Consider the following 14,387-nt stretch of genomic DNA (forward strand, 5'->3'; position numbering starts at 1 on the left):
TTGAAACCAAGTAGAGCAAAAAAGTTTCGTATCACTTTTTCTTCCGAGAGATAGTTAGGGAGATATCGTAAGTTAAATATTGAAAAAGTTATCAAGTTTTCCTCAAATATCTCAAGAAATAATAGGCAAATAAAAAAATGTTTTAGACACAAGTTGTTCAAATTAATTGGTAGAAAAAAGCAGTGTAATAAAAAATAAGGGTTTCCATTTAAAAAACGTAAGTTGATCTTCAAATGATCTTGAAAATAGAGGTCAAAGTCAAAGTCAAGGTCATCATAAGGTAGCTCACTTAAATACAATCCCTACAACTTTTATTCAGATCATTTTCCTTGAAACTTCAATAATGAAGAGTTATTACGGGTGGGATATTAAAATGAGACACTCTATATATATATAATCATTATATTATACAGGGTGTCTTATAACTAATGTTGCAGAACTTGTGGAAATATAAAGCGGGTTAAAACAAATAGTCCCATACCATTTTATGAGATTCACAATAATTATCGAGATTTAATGACAGATTTAATGAAATCTGGGGAATGAGCGCGCGTCGAGACGTTACGAGAGGAACATCAAGCTAGGACATCTGCGCAGTCGACCTAAGAACTGTCGCCGGCGTGCGGCGAGAGGAAGGACAACGCGCCGATGCTTATATTCTTACTTCGCCACTCCTACGTCGCGTCGCACCGCGTCTAATCTTGCGCTGATATGGCCGCTAAATACTCGCGATTACAATTATGAGATTATTTTATGAGGTATTACAGATAGCTCATATTGAACTGTAAAGTTCAAGGTTCAAGAGTTCTTTGATCAAGGAAAACATCGAAAAAGAGAAAGCAATAGAGAGCGATGAGATATCTACAGAGATTCTTATTGTTTTCTATCGCAATCGAATCGTTTCGCTGCATCGGATCCGAAAGAAATGATATCGCGTAATGATTGAATGCGATGAACTTTTTTCATCGTACTCTGGCTTGATGCTCCTGCCATAATGTCTCGGCGCACGCTTATTCCTCAGATTTCTGTCACTAATAACTCGATAATTATTGCGAATCTCACAAAACGATATGGGACTTTTATATTTGTCTTAACCCGTTGTATGTCTCCATGAGCTCTGCAACATTAGTTATAAGACATGCTGTATATATATGTATATATAAATATATATAAATATATATATATAAATATATATAAATATATATATATATAAATATATATATAAATATACATATGTATATATAAAATATCAATTTTATTATTAATATATCAAATTCTGTCACATCAAGCTTTATTTATTTATCAATAACCGTATTTATAATTGACGTATTTATAACTGACATATTTATAATAAAAAAGGTTGTTCTATTTTATAAGTTTTTAAAGCAATTCTTTTTGTCAATTTTCGCGATATGTTTTATCATAGTTTATAACTTTGTTACAATCAGTGAAATTTTCGAAGCAATATATGAAACATATTATCTACTATATTTTTTAATATTAATTGTTCAGTACACCAACAATAATTTATATATTATTACCCTGCAAAATCCTTCGTATGTAACCAATCTGACGATAAAATGTTTTTCAAAACGTGACATATTATTGCTTGGTATGTGTTTATTCTTTTTTGTTTAGCAAATGGATCTCTATATAAGAAGCTGTATTTGTTCTGCGTACGGTAGACAACGAACACTAGGAGTGGAAATAAACAAATACAGAATAGATATTCACTTAGGTAAGAAATATTGAATGTCTTATATCCGTTATATTATTTTTCTTACATTAATATCAACATTAAGTAACAATATTATGCAACAATGATACCATATTAAAACTTACCATTAACTAATATTTCGTTCTGCTAACAAATAAATTCCTTATATAGATACAAATATGTCTTTGCGAAACGTTTACATGGAATCTCTAATACTATTATTAAGTTACATCTCGGTATACGCCGTCTTAGACAGTACTTCTTTGCCAGTCATATTGTTTATCGCCGACAATGATGAATCTGTAAATATGAATATGACAGACTGCTCGGATGTTTCACCTTATAATGATTTACTGGTTCATAACTCACGGCCAACTCGATATATCATACATTTCAAAATATATTCGTATCTTTTTACATTCCACGCTACAACTAGAATTATAATCGTTGTTGAAAATCCAACTAGAGATATAAGTTTGCACGTTTCTGGATTGCTTATCAAAGATCCGGTACATCTAACTTCTGTATATTCAGAAACTGAAAAGTACAAATTAACTGGTTACCGTTATTGCAAACAACCGCAGATTTTGAATTTGCAGTTTAATAAAATTATAGTTCCCGGAATTTATAACTTAACAATCCACACCGACATTCGCCAGTATCCTCCGAAAGGTGTAATTGTATACTATTACAAGGGAGATGAAATAGATGATGATGAAAATATGTGGTAAGAAGTTGCGCGAATCAAAATATATCGCTAATCGTTGTATGTACGTTTTTTCTATTAGTTCAAATGTCATACTGGTTATGTCGATTTATATAATTATCTTAAGAAAAAATCAAAGGTTACACCGATTAATATAATGCTTTTGTGTTTATTATTAAATATTTATCGACAAAATGTTTATCGATAATCCCTGTGTCGGTATGTAAATCAATTAAAAATAATAATAGCTGCGAAAACAAGAATTTGCATAATTTGCATTTGTATATAAGTCTTTTCTTTAGTGACACATATATAAATTAATTTTCATACAATTTTGTGTGACCATACGCAGACAATATTTATATTAAATTACATACAGAGTATCCCATAAGTCGATACAGAGGAATTTGACATGGCAACATAGAGCTGATTAATACAAACATAAATGTATAATTCTGCAATATTCGCGATAATTATTGATTGAGTTATTAATTATAAAGATCTGATAAATGAACGTGCATCGAGACGATATTGGAGGAGTCCGTCAAACTTAATGGGGTCCAGTCGATCCAGCCGGTGTTTGGCAAAATGTAGGAGCGGTAAGATACGACACGAACAGCGACATGTTGTCCTTCTCATTATTACATATCAATAACAGTTAGATCGACTGCACCGCGCAATAATGCGAATAGCTGTATTCTTCTCCAATCATCTATCTTGGCGCGCGCATACTCGTCAGATTTCTATAATTAATAACTAAATAATTATTGCGAATATCACGAAACGGTATAGGACTACATGTTTGTCTTAATTCGCTTTATGTCTCCACAAATTCCTAGCGAGTTATGCGATATCTTGTATAATTCATATACAGTATGTTTGGTAACTCAAATAACCATAGCCAGTATAAGTATCGACCCAATTGTGATAAAGAATAGAGTCAAATACTTTTGCAAAAATCGTAAAACAGAATAATGATTATGCATGAAAAAAACTGAATGAATTAGTGTGCGTTCTGGAGGTAATAAATAATGCACTAGGTCACTCGAGCTTACAGCGAACCACTTCGCCCAGCAATAGTTGCCGTCACGCGATTAACAAGGAAAGGGTCGGAACTCACCGATTTTTATGGGCTTTAGATATGTTGTAGAACAACAAAAACTATTAGACACGTAATTTTTTTTTATCGGCGCATCTCAAGGTTTAGAGGGTGAAACAAGTTCCAAAAGAAAACTAACATTTTCATTTTTTGCGAATATCTTCTAAAGTACGAAGTATATGAAAAAATGTTTCCTACAAAAGTTTTACAGTACTTTATGCTGTTTGCAACGATATAATTAGATTTTTCAAAAGTGTCAAAATTTTTAATGTCCCTCCCCTATCCCTCTAATTTTGCAAAATTAAAAAATTTCACGAGGACAAGAATTAAAGAGCATTTGATGTCGAATCCATCCATATATAATAATACAATATGGTCATGATTAATTTTTAGAAAAACGAGATGATATCATCTCGTGCTATAGGCGCCGCGCTGTAGATAGGTGTTGTGTTATTTCTTTTCAGTTGCGCTGTATTCAATAACTGCCTTTTATGCATATTTTCTCATACATACAGTATGCAAGAGAATTAATTTAATGATACATATAATATGCAACTTATTACACGAAATAAAGATAGATAGATGAACGTGCATATACAGAGTGGACCATTTAAGTTTATAATGTGAAATATCTCAAAAACGTAACGTTGATGCGCCGATGAAAAAAATATGCGTCTAATAGTTTTTGTTGCTCTACAACATGTTCAAAGTCTATCAAAGTCGGTGAGGGACAGTTCCGACCCTTTCCATGTAAGAGAAGAAAAAGTCACACTTCGAGCTATCGTTAGACAAAGTGGGCTTCACTAAAAGCTCTAGCAACCGAGCGCGCTACTCACTACCATCACGACGCATGCTATAATTCAATGTTTCCCATGTATAACTTGTCCATGCATGTATAAAATTCTTTTTCGTGCGATTTACGTTATAGAATGGTTAAAAATTTTATGTTTACAATAATATGTTCTAACAATAGGTTAGCCATCACGGAACTTAATATGGCTCGGAGAGTGTTTCCATGTTGGGACGAGCCCGGATTAAAGGCAATTTTCAATATATCTATTACTCATTCCACGTATTGTACACCCTTCTCGAATATGCCCATATTATTCACAAACTACTATAATACAGATGCACACACGACATATTTTAATGATACCCCGTTGATATCCCCTCTCAATGTATTCATTGTTGTGCTTAAACACAACAAGAAATTTAAAACGAGAGACATGTCTGGGAATGACTTAATTTGGTACATATCGCAACGGCAAATGCTAGAATATGCAATGAATACAATTGCAATGGACGATTTTCTCTTGACAACCATTACGCATTTAACTGTTGTATTGCCGAAAAGAAATCACATATTCTTCCCAAATAATGTAATAAAAACAATGGGATCTATCGGCCTTATGATATACAGGTACACAATACACATAATTAAAATGCCGTAACGTACAATCTAGTAAACACAATATAACATGTAACATACCTATTACCTAGTCAGAAACGTAATGTTGATACGACGTTGATTTCACGTTGAAATGGTCAATAAGCGTTCGTAACAATGCACTTTCTTCTCAGGCTGTGCATCTATTAAATATCGCACGAATAACCATTAACATTATATCGATACTTTATTATCTCGCTCAATAATGTAACTACGATTCAACATATATAATACATAAGTGTTATGATATATTATGAGGTAGAAAACGATAAAATTGATGTCACGTTATTATCATTCTGTGCTTACTGGAGTTCATTGTGTTAGAATTTTTAAACTAACTTTATACGCTTATGTAGTTTATAAAAGAGTTAAATTATATGCGCATTCTCATGTCCATATCACTTGATTATATTAATTGACAATTTACAGTGAAAAGGATGTTCTATATAATCGAGATTTCGATTTCCCTGGCCAGAAAGTTTATATCAGCCAAGTAATTTCGTACCAAATGGTACGTCAGCTGTTTACAGCAGTGGTTACTCAGTCTCGATGGGCCGACCAGTGGATAGGCGAATCACTATCGAAGCTTTACTGTCATTATATGATGGGCAAGGTTAATATATATCTGTCAAAATTGCTAGAAAGCGAAAGAATTTTAAAGCAAATAATTGGTGTCTTAAACAATTTTAAATTCTTCTAATTCTTTTTCAATCGTATACAAACCTCATTAGATATGGAATACTGCTTTGTAATGTAAAAGTAACTAATAACAAGACAAATATTTGATTTTGTGTGCTTAATGGATATAAGTGTTATCGTCAGGCACTTCGTATAAAAACAATTACTGGAAAATATATAATTTTTCTTCGGTTATATAATATATAACATGAACATTTCCATGAAACCTCATGACTGTTATATAAGCTACGGTCTCGTTATGTATAGTAAGAATCCTGTAACATTTTAATAACATATTACATTTATGTTACATAACTGCAATTATATATGAGTCGAAAATTACATCTAACATATATTGTAACTTAAATATTTGCTAACATATAGCTTATATCTTTGTAAGTAGTCTACAATTTACTTGTTATACGAGGTTTGATTAAAAAATAACGAGAATTTTGAAATTGCGCGCGCTGTATCTTGTCTATTCAGTTGATTCTTTTTTTATGTGTTGGTAGCATTATCAGAGACGAACGTGTCAATTTTCAAGCAGCTGCGACGCATAGTTTGTGTTTGGCGAGCGAATGAGCAAGACGTTTAGTATGTTTGGCGACTTTTTGTGTAGCGAAATGTCGGATCAGAGAGTTTATATGAAATTTTGTGTTAAAAACGGAATTAAGTGCAGCGAAGCGTTCAAAATGTTCAAAAAGGCCTTTGGCGATGATACCATGTCACAACCACGAGTTTATGAATTGTACAAACGCTTTCAAGAACACCAAGAAGACATCGAAGATGACTGGCGAGGTCTGGGCGTCATAGCACGTCCACCAGTGATGAAAACGTGGGAAAAGTTGAAGAGATTGTGCTTGCTAATCATTAGAAAGGTTGCTGAAGAAATAGAAATTTCATACGGCTCATGCAAAGCGATTTTTACTAATGTTTTGGACATAAAATGAGTGGTAGCAAAATTTGTTCCGAAACTGCTGAATTTTCAAGAAAAACAGCATCGCATAACCATCGTTAAACAAATGCTTACTGACGTCGCTGATGACTCAGACTTGTTCAAACGCCAAACTCAAAAGAACACTCAAAGGACAATGTTTTTCAACAATGATAGATAAGATAAAGGCGAAATCGCAGATCCAGCTCAAAACGATACCTAAAGAGGCGTTCCACCAATATTTCTCAAACTGGAAACTACGTTGGCATAAGTGTATAATATCACAAGGGGACTACTTTAAAGAAGATGCGATAAACATTGAAGATTAAATAAATACTTTCCGAGAAAATTAAAAATTCTCGTTACTTTTTCATCAAACCTCGTATTACGTGCTATATTTTGTTGTATTGCAATAATAGCCATTATGTATTTATGTTTACTGGAATATGGTCTACTAATTTGTTTAATCTTAAATCGTGTACTTTTTCGCATTTTAGATTCGTTATATCATGATAATTTATTCTAGATTTTCGGCGCAACAGTTGCAAAAGCAGAGCATTTACCATTAATACAACTCTATGCAATCCAAATTCTTCAGACAACTCTTCACTATGAAACTAACTTTGGGATGACACCTCTTTCCGAATACAACATACAGATCGCGGATGAAATTGATATACTCGGTTCTCGTTGGTATTATAATAAAGGTAAGTGTTTAACTGGAGATTTAAAAAAAAATATATACATATACTGGATGTCCCATTTTAAAGGACCCACTTAAATATCTCAGAAATATTATGTTAAATCGAAAAATGCTTAAGACAAAAGTTGTTTGGCTTGAAGGGGGACATAAGACAGCGATAGCATTTGGTTTATAGATGGCTCCACTTTCGAGATATTCACTGATCATCAATTTTCTTAAATGGAAATCTCAACCTTTTATTATATTATCTTTTTGTACCAATTAATTTGAACAACTTGTGTCTAAGACATTTTCTTATTTGCCTATTATTTCTTGAGATATTTGAGGAAAACTTGATAACTTTTCCAACATTTACCTTACGATATCTCACTAACTATTCGTCGAAAGGAAAAATGGTATTAAACCTTTTTACTTTAATTATTATCAAGAATATATTACTATAATCGTGCCCTAACTTTTGTTAACTTGTCGACCTTTGGAAATTTCAAAATTATTAAATTAATAAAAGTTATGGCACTATTATAGTAGTATATTCTTGATAATAAATAAAGTAAAAAAGTCTAATACTAGTCTATTTATTTACTAATATTTTCTCTTTCGACGAATAGTTAGCGAGATATCGTAAGGTAAATGTTGGAAATGTTACCAAGTTTTCCTTAAATATCTCAAAATATATTAAGCAAATAAAAAAATGTTTCAGACAAAAGTTGTTCAAATTAATTGGTAGAAAAAGATGATATAATAGAAAATTGGGATTTCTATTTAAGAAAATTGATGATCAGTAAATATTTCGAAAGTGGAGCCATCTATAAACCAAATGCTATCGCTTTCTCATGTCCTCCTTCAAACCAAACAACTTTTGTCTTAAGTATTTTTCGATTTAACGCAGTGTTTTTGAGATATTTGAGTGAGTCCTTGAAAATGGGACATTCTATATATCCTCGAAAGGAAATACCATATAAATGATGAGACTTGGTCCTTACTCTATTTAAACTACATAAACTTATTATGTTTCATCGCATTGTTTAATTTGTAGGTTTTGCTCTTTTACGCATGATAGAGCATATGATCACACGGGATAAATTTCAACTAGCGGTCGAAACATATTTGGATAAATTGTAAGTAGCATATTGTAGCATCATTATATACTTTGCTTTCAAGCGTTGTTTCTAAGGGTAACTATGTGTACGACAGAATTGATATTATTCTAAATTTATATCTTTACATATTTACTAATTAATTGGGTTAAAAAGGGGTATATTATTTATTACACAGATTTTCCGTATACAATATTTATGCATTTACGTTAAAGGCTTAACTGAACACGTGGTTAAATAAAAATGTGTTCAGTATCTATATTGTAAAATTCACAAATTTCGTACACACACGCAAATGTTGAATTTTTCTCTTTATAGTATGTTTTATTCAGCCACTCCTTATAATTTCTGGATCACCATTCAACGTGTACTTGATAACAAACAAAATGAAAAGTTTAAAATTAAAGAAATGATGGATACGTGGTTAACTCAAAGACACTATCCTGTTGTGCAAGTCTTTCAGGATCGTGGATATAACACAATGATGTTAAATATCACTCATAGTGTCAGCATGACAAAATCTACATGGATGGTACCAATAACTTATATTTTATATCACTCCATGGGTGCTATCATCAATGATATTTGGATAACAAGTTCTGACATTGTAACTATTAACCTACCGATAGAAGAGAATATTAATTTTGTTATATTTAATGTTAATCATAATGGTGAGTGTATATATACCATGTAACAGGTCTGTAAATATGAAACCGGAATTTGCCCATAGATGGCCCTAGCTGTCAATGTAGTTACCGTCAAACCGCGTCATTGGCGTCATTTCCATTTGTTGACATCTAACAAAGATTTTCAACTCACAACAATACAAGTTTCATACGACGGCATAGTTTGTAATAGTATTGGCCATGTCGAATTTTGTGCCTGGAAGCTACGATTTACGGACAGCATTGATTTTCTGTTACCATTTGAAGAAAACTGCTGCAGAATCGCATCGAATGCTTGTCGAAGCTTACGGTGAGCATGCTCTTGGTAAATCACAGTACTTTGAGTGGTTTAAAAAATTCAAACATGGCGATTTTGACGTGAGAACGTAGAAGACCACCGAAAAAGTTTGAAGACAGCGAGTTGCAAACATTGTTGGATGAGGATGACGCTCAAACGTAATAACAACTCGCGGATCAATTAAATGTGACACGAGAAGCCGTCTCCATACGTTTGAAAGCCATGGGAGAGATCCAGAAAATGGGAAAATGGGTTCCACATAAACTGAATGAGAGACAGCAGGAAAACCGAAAAACCACTTGCGAAATGCTGCAAGCCAGATACAAAAGAAAGTCATTTCTCCATCGAATTGTGACTGGCGATGAAAATGGATATATTTTGAGAATCCTAAGCGTAAAAGATCATGGGTAACTCCAAGCGAACCATCGACATCGACTGCAAGGCCAAATCGCTATGGACGGAAGACAATACTCTGTGTTTGGCGCGATCAGAAGGATGTGATCTATTATGAGCTGCTAAAACCTGGCGAAACCGTTCATACTGAACGCTACCGACAACAAATGATCGATTTGAATCAAGCTTTACGTGAAAAACGACCAGAATATCAAAAAAGGCAACACAAAGTGATTTTGCTTCATGATAATGCACCATCACACACAGCAAAACTAGTCAAGGAAACGATTGAGGCGTTTAGTTGGGAAATACTTTCGCATGCGTCTTACTCACCAGACTTGGCTCCGTCCGATTACTACTTATTTGCATCGATGGGACACGCACTTGCTGAGCAGCGCTTCACTTCTTACGAAAATGTACGAAAATGGCTCGATGACTGGTTTGCCTCAAAAGAGCAACAGTTTTTTTGGCGTGGCATCCACAAACTGTCAGACAGGTGGGAAAAATGTATAGCTAGCGATGGGCAATACTTCGAATAAAATATTTTTTATCATCTTCATACAATAAACGTGTATTTTCTATACAAAAATTCCGGTTTCATATTTACATACCTGATAAGATCGTGACGTTGTCACTTTAGAGCGAAAAACAACTTTAACATAATATTGGGTATGGGAGTAAGTTTCCGGCCTTTTCAGAAAGGTATTGCTAGTGATACTAATTTCATGTTTGATGAAACGGCTATATTTGTGTTTTGAAGGTGTATTTGTGAGCTTTGAATCGCAGTAGTAGACATTCGTTTGAAGCATAAACATCATTTTTTTTCGCGTTGAAACATTTATCCCAACGAAGCGGCATTTGCGAGAAGTGTTACTCCATTACTATATTCTGAATAAAAGTGCTGTTGAAACGCATCGAATGCTTGTTGATATTTACGGCGATAATGCTCCGTCGGGTACCACGTGTAAAGAGTGGTTTCGGCATTTTCGAAGTGATTATGACGTGAGCGACTGAGAACGCGAAGGGACACCTAAAAAATTCAAAGATGCACAACTGCAAGATTTACTCGAAGAAGATTCGAGTTGGACGCTCGAAGATTTTTCATGCGAGTTATATGTTGATAGATCAACAGTCGGAAAACGTTTACATGCATTGAAAATGGTCCAAAAATCAGGAAATTGAGTGCCACATCAATTGAAGGAGAGAGACATTGAAAGACGTTTGGTGACGTGCGAGATTGCTGGTTCAAAGACAAAAAAGGAAGGGTTTTCTGCACCGAATTGTCACTGGCGATGAAAAATTGATTTACTACGACAACTCCAAACGACTGAGAAATCATGGCTAATGCCAGGTGAACCAGGTCCATCAACTTCAAAATGGAATATCCACGGTTCGAAAGTTATGTTATGCATCTGGTAAGATCAGAAGGGCGTTATTTATTATGAGCTTCTAAAACCGAAACCACTGGGTTACCGAATGCAGTTAATACGTTTGAACCGAGCTTTAAAAGAGAAACGACCGAAATGGGATAATAGGCACAACAAACTGATTCTATTACAACGTTAGGCCCCACATTGCAAAACCGGTCCAAAAATATTTGGAAGGATTGAATTGAGGGAAATCTTGCCCCACCCGCCGTATTCAACAAATATTGCTCCTTCGGATTTCCATTAATCCGGTTCATGCAATCGGCCCTTTCTGCAGAGCAGTTCACTTCTCATAAAGGTATCGAAAAATGGCTTAATGAATGGACCGAATCAAAAGAATCTGATTTTTTCTTCGAGGAATCAGTTTACTACCTGAAAGATGGGAGAAAGTTGTCGCTTCCAATGGGACGTACTTTGAATAAAATCATTTTGTATTTTTTTGTTTAAATAAACGATTAATTTGTATTTAAAACGAGCGGAAACTTATTCTCATACCCAACACATTTTTTATCTTATCTCTGTAACATTATTCGGTAAATACAAATGTAAATTAATAACTGAAATAATATAATGATTATTTAATTTACAACAGGATACTTTCGCGTGAATTACGATTATCACAGTTGGCTTTCAATTAAAAACTTCTTAAACACTGATGGTTATAATAAAATAGATGTCCGTAATCGCGCGCAATTGATTGATGATGCGTATTATTTTATGACACAAGGTTACGTGTCATCGACCATATTTTGGGGTCTTGCAAACTATTTAAAGAACGATGTAAATTATATAGCCTGGTATCCGATGTTCAATATTTTATCGTTCATGTGGCCTGTTTGGGATCATCCGGAAGCGGAACTTATGAAGGTAGGTAATATCGAAATTCGTCAAATAAGTTAATTAGGCGATGCCTAGTCTACACCGATTATAAACAAGAAAACTTTATAACATTAAAGATAAATAATTTGGAAAAATATGAAATGGACTATTTCTGTTACTAAAAATATTTATGTATGTTCAGATATATATCATACATATTCATAGTTATACATGCATATAAATATCAGTTCCTAATAAACAACGCGAGGTATTAAAATTAAATTATAACGTTGTCATATCAAACTGTTCAAACTGTCATCTCAATATTAATGTGATATCAATATTGCTTCACGTAACCTAGGATCGTGTACGTCTAATGTTGGACCGCTTGCTTGAACATTTGGAATACGAAGAAAGAGATGGTGAGGACAATATGCAGAAGACATTGAGATTATTAGCAACAAGATGGGCTTGCAAGTTAGGGGATATGAAGTGTCAAAGAGTTGCTGCGAGAAAATTGTCTAGATATCTCTCCGATCGTAATAATGAAAAGTAAGTCCTTTATACACTATATTGATCTTCTTAAACATATTTCTTTATTACCTGTTACACCATATGTTGGATCGGTCACACGATTTAAACTTAAACTTCGCTAATAGTTGATATTTTTGATACACATTTTTTATATATATAGCATCTTTCAACCATGGTGGAAGGATTGGGTATATAGTGCCGGCATGATTTTGGCCAACGAAAATATAGCGCAGATACTGCTTGAAAAATACAAAATTACCAAGGATATAGATATGTTGAAGTACTTGTTTTGCTCGGATGATGTACAGATTATCATAAAGTATAGGAATGAAATATCGTCTTCGACGATGAAAAATGTGCTGTTGCATAACGACGAAATTGGACTTCATCTTCTTATCATAAAAAAGCACATAAGGAACCCTGATCTTCTGGAATACTACATAAGAAATTATTTTAAAATAAACTTGTGATTGTTTCTTTTATAAGTACTTGCAGCGATTGATCGCGAGAGATCAGAACTTCTATTAATGATTTATTTGATTATTTTTTTATTTCTAGGAGGCAAGACAGTTTTTTAAACACAAATTTGTTGGGCAATATGATAATGAATGTATATTTAGATGACCATTTTGATATAGTATGTATTTTCTGTTTGCTTTGCATTTAATATTCTTAATTAACCCACATCTCATTTTCAAACACGCAATACATGTGATAATTAATTTTTCGTCAAAGTTAGAAGTTATGGATAAAAATGAATTTGAAATCTCTTATGAACTTATCAAAATGATTTATTCCAGATTACAAACTTTACACAAGATAATGCCCAGTTATTAAAAGTAAAAATAGATGACATATTTGTAATAGAACGAGCTCAAAAGAAAAGAATTAAGAAAATGCAAAATATGATTTACGTTTATAGTGGAATAAAAAAAGGAAAAAATATAATTTCTGAATGAGCGAGTTTACAACATGTGATAAAATTTAAATAATCAAAGTGGCCGAACTGAAGCCTGTTGTAAATTGGGAAGTAAATTGGGTTGTCTATGTTTAAAATTGTGATATCTATGTTTTATAATTGCATTTTCATCATATTTTATTATCAGCTTATTCCTAAATTCTCAGGTTTTTTATTTACATGTGTTTGAACATACACATTATATATTACATGATAATAATATATATTACTGTATAATTATGCATATATAGTTATATAGATATTGTATAATATAATATAATATAGTATAATATAGTATAATATAGTTAAATATCTATGTAATATACCATGTAATATGTTTAAATTTTAGATTTGCGGTTTGATAAAATTATAGTTACCGGAGTTTATAATTTAACAATTTATTTCACCTTTTGCTTATTCTCTTTGGAAAGGTGTAGTTAAATATAAGTAAAAGAAAAATGGAACAAATCTTGAGAAAACAAGGTAAGAAATTGCGTGAATCATTAGATATACTGCTAACCATTGTATGTAAACATTCTTTTCTATTGATTCAAATGTCATGCTGATTACGTCGGTTTATATCACCATTAATCACCATTAGTTTGTATTTTTACGCCTTTGTAGCAATAAAAAGTTAAACAATATTTTGACGGTGCATCATAAAGCACCCAAAATTTGATGCTCCAACGATGATGTTTTTTATTTGGGTTATATTGAAATGACCCAGTATCCCAACTAATGATTTATCCATTGTTAATTCTTTATGCGGTGTGTGATATAGTTTGAAAACTCTGTTAATATGTCTAACAAGTGACTCAAATTTTGCGCGCGGAGCGTACTTTTCGTAGTCAGGTGGAAAACATAGAGAATTATCAACCAAGTGAAAGTATCTCAAAATCTGTTGAAATCTGT

General features: G+C 32.9%; 2 protein-coding genes across 2 annotated transcripts; both read left to right on the top strand.

Moving 5' to 3' along the window:
• Positions 1-1,671: 1,671 nt before the first annotated feature.
• On the top strand, positions 1,672-9,092 carry LOC105182106 (glutamyl aminopeptidase-like). The gene is made up of 7 exons (XM_025301056.1): positions 1,672-1,738; positions 1,889-2,444; positions 4,496-4,942; positions 5,399-5,582; positions 7,108-7,288; positions 8,321-8,402; positions 8,700-9,092. Exons 2-7 carry the CDS (start codon positions 1,897-1,899, stop codon positions 9,073-9,075), a joined length of 1,818 nt encoding a protein of 605 aa, XP_025156841.1. The 5' UTR covers positions 1,672-1,738; positions 1,889-1,896; the 3' UTR covers positions 9,076-9,092.
• Positions 9,093-11,081: 1,989 nt separating this feature from the next.
• Positions 11,082-13,551, top strand: LOC105189260 (thyrotropin-releasing hormone-degrading ectoenzyme-like). Its single transcript, XM_025301036.1, has 6 exons — positions 11,082-11,088; positions 11,757-12,031; positions 12,345-12,535; positions 12,678-12,983; positions 13,076-13,154; positions 13,318-13,551. Exons 1-6 carry the CDS (start codon positions 11,082-11,084, stop codon positions 13,474-13,476), a joined length of 1,017 nt encoding a protein of 338 aa, XP_025156821.1. The 3' UTR covers positions 13,477-13,551.
• Positions 13,552-14,387: the final 836 nt, after the last annotated feature.

Source organism: Harpegnathos saltator, unplaced genomic scaffold (genome assembly GCF_003227715.2).
Source record: "Harpegnathos saltator strain DR-91 unplaced genomic scaffold, Hsal_v8.6 scaffold4, whole genome shotgun sequence".
Classification (NCBI taxonomy): Eukaryota; Metazoa; Arthropoda; class Insecta; order Hymenoptera; family Formicidae; genus Harpegnathos; species Harpegnathos saltator.